A 9,433-nucleotide genomic window follows, 5' to 3' on the forward strand; every position below is an offset into this window, starting at 1 on the left:
ACCTTGGCCGTTATTGACTGCCCCTCTTTTTTTCCTACTGTCTACTAGTCGACCTCGGTCACATCACTCCATAATATCACTCCATGCTAAATCTCATTGAGAAAGATTTTGACCTATACATTTTTAGAGAAGAAAAGTGAAAGCAATGAAGATTTTGAGGTCGGTAAGAGGAAGTTCTGCGACAAATAAAGGTTAAAATAAAAAAAATTCACCGATAATGTTTTTGCCAAATCTAAGCATGGTTCTTCACCCGCAAGCATTTTTCCGGCAAGACCACCAAAAATGAAGAAGATTACTGCTTGTCAATAAATACACACTGCTTTAAGGAAGAAGATTAATGGTCTGTCACCTTTGGGATTAATCATAACTAGTAGTCCTAGCATTTTCAGCCCATTCAGAAAAAACTATCTCATTCTCTTTTTAATTTCATTATCAGGAACTTAAAAAATCCTTGATGGGTTTCAAAAGCTTGCAGCGAGCTATGGCATTGGATAAGGAGAAAAAGTGATGTTAAAAAAAAGAAGAAAGAGAAAAGTAAAAGAAAAAAGGAAAAAAGAATTAAAATAATATATTGGGTAGTGAGCTTATAAAAATGCTGACATATATTATTACGTGTCAATTTATTTGAGGGCCCCGAGTGACACAGTGTCAAAACGTTATGGTTAGGTGTATTTTTGCTTACTTTATTAATGGTAAGGATGGATTTGAACGAAAAGTATAACGAGGGACAAATGTAAACTATATACAATAATACAAGGACAAATCGAGATGTTTTCCCAATTAGAAAATGGGGAGGGGGGAGGGCAGGTTCGCGTCTGGTTGGGAAAGGAGAAGGCACGGTTTTTTATATAGGTATAGCACGCATATATAAGGCGCTATAGTATAGCGTGGTTATTCGTCGCGCTATACTTTAACGGACAAAACCGTCGTTAAAGTATATCGCGGTGAATACCCGCGCTATATATAAAATGGTGCCCAATTATTTTTTTTAATTTTTTTGTGTCTCTCGAGTCCAAAAAGATCACATTTAAGTTTGGGGCCCATATATTTGTACAGTATAGTTTTCTAAGAATATACTTATATATATGGTTTCCAATTGCATTAATATTAGAGGCAGATCTGATCTAACATTTAACATGTGGCTGAGATCTCGTGTTGAAAAGCTACATCTTTCTTCCACAAATATATCAAATACCCTCAATTTCAAGATAGATCGGATGAGTTACCCACGAAAACAAACACGTATCCACAAAAAATTATTATTATTTTGACAAATATTTATATGTATATTAAAAGGTGCACTCACTGCTTTTAAATTCCAGTTCTACCTTTACAAATTTTGACAAATTTTTGCATTCTCTAATACATGATACTCATCTAGAATACAAGTATATAGATACTCATCTCTACGGTTTTAATAGTATTTGGTCCCTATAAATTAATTATTAGTCAACTACATCCACGGCGGTCCCATTTGATTTACTCATTAAAGCAAAGTCTTAATTTTTCTAGCTTCCCTATATTCCTCTTTTTAATTTCCTCCTCTAAGTTAGCCATAAATTGAAGCAGATTATTTTGTTATCTTGAAAATTGGGACCTTCTTCTGTGCCTTGTATATTTCTCCTGCTAGTAATTGGTGCAAGAAAGAAAGTGATGGAGGGAAAGGTTGAGGCAGTAGCAAAAGAGTTAAACAATAATGGACTTTATTGTGAAACAAAATTGGAGGGGGAAGGAGAATCAGTAACACAGGATATCCAAGTACAATGCGATGACAAAATCAGTGAAGAAGAGAAGAACAAGATTTGCCTTATGAGAGCTCTTGTCGAAAAGCAAGATCCTTCTTCCAAGGTAATTGAATAGTACTCCTGTCTCAATTTGTTTGGTATAGTACTACTGTCTGGAATATGTTATAATATTTGTGTTGTTATAATATTTTTGAAATTTCTGGTCATAAATTTGATATAATATTTATCGGTTGCAAAAGCTTCTTCCTAAGGAAGTATAAAAATATATCTTTTTTTTTAACAAATTAATAAGAAAATAGTATTAAATAAAGTAAAACGCAGGGAGTAACTCTTTATTAGTTTCCTTCCTTCCGTTTACATGTAAAACATCAAGATTTCTAATAGTCTGTTGTTTGACCAAGTTTCTAAAATATGCTTAGTTTAAGAAATGTTTTTTTCTCAATAATACTTTTGGTGAAAAACAGTTTATGTTTGACTTATTAATTTAAAATGCACTTCTCAGTAGCAATTAGTATTTGGTCAAACTTGTAAAGAGTGTTTTTAAGTATATTTTTCTCAAAAGTGTTTTTGGTGAGAAACTAATATTTCTTGTTTCTCCAAAACTGATTCCGTTTCTTCTCGTAAACACTTTTTTTTTCTTCCAAAAGCTTGGCCAAACACTTCAACTTTAAAAAAAAAAAAAAAATCGTTTAGAGAAGCTTGGCTAAACACTAAACAGGCTATAAGTGTATAACTTCTAGTGAGTTAAAAAGATGTTGTAGGTCTTGGAAAATATACACCTCAGGAACTTACTTTTGCAGTTGAATTTAGCCTAATCTTCATTATTCTAAATCATGTATCAGAGTCAGACCCATGCATGTTCTTGGTTTATCCAATGTTGAGCCCCTATGCTGTATGTTCATTCCCCAAATGTCCAACTCTTGCCGTAGGGGAGGTGTTAAGTGTCGTGCATTGATTAAAGGAATTGACATAAGCTAGTTTTTTGAAGTTGAGTTAGGCTCAGAATCCATCTTCTTATCAGTTTTTTTTACGTCAATTGTTTTCAGGAAGTAGATGATTTTGAGATAAGAAGGTTTCTTCGAGCTAGGGATCTGGACGTAGACAAAGCTTCGGCAATGTTGTTGAAATGCCTTAAATGGAAGAAAAGCATTGCACCAAATGGCTTCATTTCACCGAGTGAGATTCCAAACCAGATAGCACACAACAAAATGTTCATGCAAGGAGTCGACAAACAAGGACGCCCTATTGCTGTCGTTTTAGGTGGCAGACATTTTCAGAATAAACTAGGAGGTCTTGACGAGTTCAAACGTATGATTTTGTTTTCTTTCTCTTTATTCCGTTCCACTTGGCCTGCTACTTAATTTATAGTCAAGACTTTGTTCTGATTTCCAGGATTTGTTGTCTTGGCTTTGGACAAACTATGTTCAAGGTACACTATCTTGTATTATATACTCAGTTGGCAAAATTATTTACCTTTTCAAAGAAGCTTCCAAGTTAGTCAAGATCATGCAACCTTGAAATTTTTATTATTTTATTTTGGGACTTTTTTGATGAATCAGGACCTCACCAGGTAGGGAAAAGTTTGTGGTAATTGGAGATCTCGAAGGTTTTGGCTATTCCAACAGCGATGCTCGTGCATACATTGGGGCTCTGTCCATTTTACAGGTCTAACTAACCATTTTTGTTGAGTTTAACTTTGATACACGGACAATGTAAGGTCTTTTTTATACTATTAGATCACCTAACAGATAACTAGTGATAATCGTCCATAGTAAGAAGAATCAGTAACCTGGAAAACAAGGTAGTTTACCTAGTAAAAGTTAAAACATATATATATTAAAATATTGTGATAGTGTAAAAGCGCTTCACCGCCTGTGCATATAAGTGAAATCCTTTTCATTTTTTTCTCCTTGTAGTCCATAATATTGAAGTTTACTACTATTAATTGCAGGACTGCTACCCTGAAAGACTTGAAAAACTAATTGTAGTTCATGTTCCTTACCTATTCTGGACAATGTGGAAAATTGTGTATCCTTTTATTGATAACAAGACCAAAAAGAAGGTGAGGCTCTTCAATTGTTAATGAAACAATGCTAGAGTTTAGTCGAGCTGCAGTTACAGGGGCGAAGCTATATGTAGCCAAGGGTGGTCAATTGAACATCCTTCGCCGAAAAATTATTGAATAAAAAATAAATTGACTTTGCCCTTGCATAGCCCACCGACAAAGGGTGTATTTAAACACTCTTATTGAATTTCTTAGCTTCGCCACTATGCAGTTGTAGTCAGGGATTGCCACGTTAAGTTATTGGTTAAACCATGTGTTAGATTATCTTCGCCAAATTAAATTGATTTTTATCTTTCTTCTCAGATCACATTTGTGGAAAACAAACGACTTGTGACAACCCTACTTCAAGACATTGATGAAAGTCAGCTACCTGAGATTTACGGAGGCAAAATGCCATTAGTTCCTATTCATGAGGCCTAAGCATGTAATTATTTAGAGCTCCTTTTCAAGGAGTTTCAACCTGATCGAGCTGGTAATGCTCTCAAAAGTATGACAAAGTTTGTACCGATATTATACATTTGTATACGTTATGCATTAATAAACATTTATATTTTACCTAATTGCCACTTCAGCTTCCATATGATTTTTGACTAAACTGGATAGTCCTCTCTCTCAGATTCTACAGTAGTCGAAGATAAGGTTGTATAATATTCACTTAAAATCCTCTTTGTAGTCCTGAAAGGGTTAAATGCCTTTGTAAGTCCTCTGCATTTCTCATTAAGCTGGTTTTCCACCTATTATTTTAGTGTTCCATCATTTCTAGCAAAGCGTAGCGGATATATTTAAATTCTGATGGAATATTCTACTAAGGTTATACATCAAATAAACACGTTATACTGCTCTGGCTTAACATGAAGCCTGAACATTGGAACCAAGTATGTGAAAATCATCACAGAATAAGGTTAAGTTACCAAGTTTCTCACAGTCAAATCGTTATATATCCTGGCCTCACCAGTCAAACGTTACAGGAGAAAACAAATTCAGCTGGCAACTAACACGATTCCCTTGAAATGATAACTGCATGTGTGATCAAGTGATCTAAACAATTAGTATAACATAAGTTTTCCCATCCCTTCTTTTCGTCCATCCTCTTCAAATTGCAATATCAATTTCTTGTTCCATCTTGTATTTGTCTTCGTAACCAATATGACATATAGGGTGTGTTTGGTAAATATTTTTTAATTTTTTTATGTTTGGTCGGCATAAATGTTTGAAAAATATTTTTCTTATAAACTCATTTTTCTTCGATTAGACTAAAATGACTTCTCTATCAAGAGGAAGGAAATTATTTTTCAAAACTCTCTTTCAATCCACACCCTCGCCACCTGGCCCCTATACCTATCCTACCACCCACCCACCACGGCACCCTCCGCCCACCCTCCAACCCCCGCTGCGGCAAATCTTCCCCTCCCAAAACAACCTCCAGCACAGTCCACCATCCACTCCTATCCCCCCCTCTTCCCCCCCCCCCCCCCCCCAATCTCCCAATTTGCCTATATTATATATTTTATTTTAAAGAATATTTTCAGTTAACTGCCAAACACAAGAAAATAAGCAAAAAAATCACTTGTCTTCCAAGAATATTTTCCAGAAAATTATCTTCCATGAAAAATATTTCCCTTCAATACCAAAGACACCCATAAGGGTGGGCATAGTTTGGGCAAACCCGAAATTCAAACTGAAATTCAAATTTTTTGAATTTTTGATTTGGATTTTCGGATTACGGATTTTGGATTTAATTTAAAAAAAATTTGGATTTCGGATTGGATATCGGATTATATGTTACACCTTATGTTTTCGTACGTAAGAGTACGTCATAAGTCAATTGATGTAAGCTCAGAAATGAGATCATCTTTGAAAAATTTATAAAGTAAGTTAATCATGTTACCGCGGAGGTTACAAATATTTAAGATCATGAATGCCAAGTACCAAGAGGGTTGGAAGCTAAACGAATTAAAGAAAATAAGTTTCGTCGAAAGTCGACAAGTTGAAAATATTATAAAATATACTTTCGGGGTGAGACTAGGGTGCTTAACATTTTAGTCATATGATAATCGTATGCTATGTTTTGAAGTCAAGCGAGTTGTGGAACAAAAGTTGGAAAAGGTCATCACATGTTACATTCATAAATGTGCTGAAAATTAGGTCAAATATAGATAAGTTTTTCTCCAAATATACTTTCTATTATGGGGTGATATACCTACCAAATTGAAGATCTACGAGTCTAGTTTCTAACGCATTAAATCATTCATCGATACGACATCGGAGTAGATAGATATTCGCATTTTGACGAGACTGCGCAAGCAGCTCTCAATGGGACCCACTTAGGCGGTGGTCGACCTACTTCACTTTAAAAACGATTTGGACGACCTTTATTTCTCATTTGTCGACCCAACCTCATCCCTATACTCCTAACCCTTCTAAACAGATAACATAAAGGTTTGAAGTGATTCCAAAGTGATTACACCATATTTCAACATCAAAGTTAGTTCCAGTGAAGAACACCACCTCTTTGAGGTTGTGTTATCATTGAGGATAATTATGGGCTGTGTTTGGCTGAAATTTCAAGTTGCTGCTACTGTCTAAGGCGAGTATAACGGCCTACTAATTGTGGTTAAGCTTGCGTGTATGTTGGTTAAATTGTTAGGATGATAAACTACAAGATAATACTTGGATTAGCTTCAGATATTGTTGTTCATGAAGAATTGATATGAAAGTTGCTCTTATGAACTTTGAGTGGCTGGAAATTATGGAAAATAAGTTGGCAATGATATTGTTAGTATGATTATGTTGGTTTACATATCAATCTTGTTGAGGAAATTGGTAATTAGAAAAGGAAATGGCTATAAAGCACTTGAAAGTTGTCGACAGAGAGATTATCTTATGTTGGGCTATTTCGAGTAACTTTAAAATTGGGTACAATGTTGGAAATCTTTTAAAAGGTATTGGTTATTATACTGGATATATTACTAAGTTCAAGAATGAATGATATTGGGGTTGAAGGGTACTAAAGGGATTCAATCCGAGCTTACCGCTCGTTGTGATATGTTGATGACTTGTTAATGAAATATTGTATACCTTATTGTTGACATTGTTCTTATTAAATTACTCTGGTTATTGTTGTTAGTCTATGGAATTGGAGGAGGCCCTTGTTATAGGGGAGATGCTTCCGAAATTTACATAAACGAGCTACTAGTTTAAGTTGCGAACTTCGCCTTTACTCATCACTGATTTTGAATCTCCTCGTGCTATGGTAGATTGAGTTGAGTTATTTGAAGAATTGCTTGGAAGGTATTAAGGACTCAACGGAGTTAAGATGTGTTAAGGCTAAACCTTTTCTTCATTTTGGCATGATCCCGTAACTATATGTGTTTGATAGCGAGACATAAAGAGAAGTTCATATTTCTGAATTTATGTACATTATACTAGTCCCATAAGTTATAATATTCTCCCTTATTTGGACTTTCTATTCAGTTAAGTGTTGTCTTCTTTCAGTCAAGAGAGCAGAGGTCTATATATATATATATATATATATATATATATATATATATATATATATATATATATATATATATATATATATATATATATATATATATGTATGTATATAGTATAACAATATTTTCACCACCACCGAGCTATAATCGGTGGACAGGCCCTCATTGGGTAACCTCTGATCAGATGGTAAATTATACACCGAGCCTACTATGGCCGAGCGCCTATGAGCGAGCCCAGAATGGCCAAGATACAGAGCCTAGTATGCCTGAGCGCCTATGAGCGAGCCCACTACGGCAAAGCAATTACACATAACAAGCCTTATACGACCGGACAATTATTTTAATTACTATATTGAGGGAGTTGAGTCAGTATCAACAGGTTAGTATCTTCAGATTATCTTTGACTCACAGTCACTTTCAGTTATTATATTATCAGTTCAGTTTCAACTTTCAATTAATCTGATGCCTTACATACTCGGTACATTATTTCGTACTGACGTTCCTTTTGCTGAGGACGCTGCATTTCATGCCTACAGGTCCTGATAGACAGCTGGATAGACCTTCCCAGTAGACAGAGTCAAACATCAACTTGGTTGGTAAGCTCCACTTCCTCGGAGTTACCAGGTCAAGACCTTAGAGTCTTTTTTATATATATATAGGTTTGATGGTTATTTCAAATAGTTGTATTTAGAAAATTGTAGCAAACTCTATAGAGCTTATGACTTGTACTACCGATTTTGGAAATTATAAATTTTATAGAGATTTCCATTTAAAGAATTGTTAGATATTTTTTAATTATTTTTTGTTATTCAGTAAATGTTAGGCTTACCTAGTCCCTAAGACTAGGTGCCATCACGATACCCAACGGAGGGAAAATTGGGTCATGACAATAAGATTAGCCATTGGTACGTTACTATTCCAATCAGACTTTAAGCTCTCCCACTTCTGCATAAGTTCATCCATTGTAAGCTTCTTACTTCCGCTAGCACCATACATTGTTTCTTTAAAAAAGCTAAAACGATAAGGATGAATATAAATTTAAAGAAATATAATAGAAGTCTATGGATGACTATGAAATTTTCAAGTGAAGAGATTGTTAATATAGCCAAAGAGTGCACCTAATCAATTTAATATCTATAAATACAAAGGTAACTTCTCACGTCTGTGTTTACTGTTTTGCGTTCAGAGAAATTGAATGTAACAAGATAAGTAGGTGGTAAAAGAAAACAAGTAGGTGGTAAATGCAAAAAGAAATGTAACTTCAGCCTAATAAGTCCACAGATTTTCTATAGTAAAAAAATAACTTCAGCCTGAAAAGTAACTTTTCAGGTCATTTACTATATGGTTAGACAAATTTAAATGTAAGATGTAGTAGGTGGTAAAAGACAAAAAGTAGCTAGTAAATGCAAAAAAGATAAGTTTCAAGTTAAAAAATACCAAAAATTGTTAAAGTTTTATCCTGGAGTATGCAGTTTAGCAATGAGTTTTCCCTAAAGACTTCAGAACAAAAATGCTGAAGTTATTTAGTTCAATTGCTACAACTTCAGACTGAATATGCTGAAGTTGTCTCCTACAGTACGTAATTTTCTATTGAGTTTTTAGCTAATTTCAAACTTATACTTGCTAAAGTTTTTTTGTTCATTTCCTAACACTTCACACTAAACATGCTGAAGGTAAAACCTCATGCTAATAGAGCTTGAAGTTGTTTCACATTGAAGCTAAAACTTCAAGCTGGTGAATGCTGAAGTTATTTAGTTCATTTGCTAAAACTTCATACCAAAACATGCTGAAGTTTTGTCCTACAGTCAACACTTTTGCTATGAGCTTTATCCGAAACTTCAGCCTAAAGAAGCAAAAGTTATTTAGTTCATTTGCTAAAACTTCAGTCTAAGCATGGTGAAGTTTCACAAAACATACTTAAGTTCATGATAAAAGTGACAAAAGTATTTGATACAAACATGTTGAAGTTTTGTCCTATAGTCAACACATTTGTTATGAGTTTTATCCGAAACTTCAGCCTAAACATGCAGAAGTTATTTAGTTTATTTGCTAAAACTTCAGCCTAAGTATGTTGAAATTTCATAAAAACATACTTAAGTTTATGATAAAAGAGACAAAAGTATTTG

General features: G+C 34.3%; 1 protein-coding gene across 1 annotated transcript; it reads left to right on the forward strand.

Annotated features, from left to right (window-relative positions):
* Nucleotides 1-1,320: 1,320 nt before the first annotated feature.
* Nucleotides 1,321-4,370, forward strand: LOC104113744 (uncharacterized). Its single transcript, XM_009624008.4, has 6 exons — nucleotides 1,321-1,848; nucleotides 2,792-3,053; nucleotides 3,138-3,174; nucleotides 3,305-3,410; nucleotides 3,697-3,807; nucleotides 4,114-4,370. Exons 1-6 carry the CDS (start codon nucleotides 1,654-1,656, stop codon nucleotides 4,228-4,230), a joined length of 828 nt encoding a protein of 275 aa, XP_009622303.1. The 5' UTR covers nucleotides 1,321-1,653; the 3' UTR covers nucleotides 4,231-4,370.
* Nucleotides 4,371-9,433: the final 5,063 nt, after the last annotated feature.

The sequence above is a fragment of the Nicotiana tomentosiformis genome, chromosome 3, assembly GCF_000390325.3.
Source record: "Nicotiana tomentosiformis chromosome 3, ASM39032v3, whole genome shotgun sequence".
NCBI classification, from domain to species: Eukaryota; Viridiplantae; Streptophyta; class Magnoliopsida; order Solanales; family Solanaceae; genus Nicotiana; species Nicotiana tomentosiformis.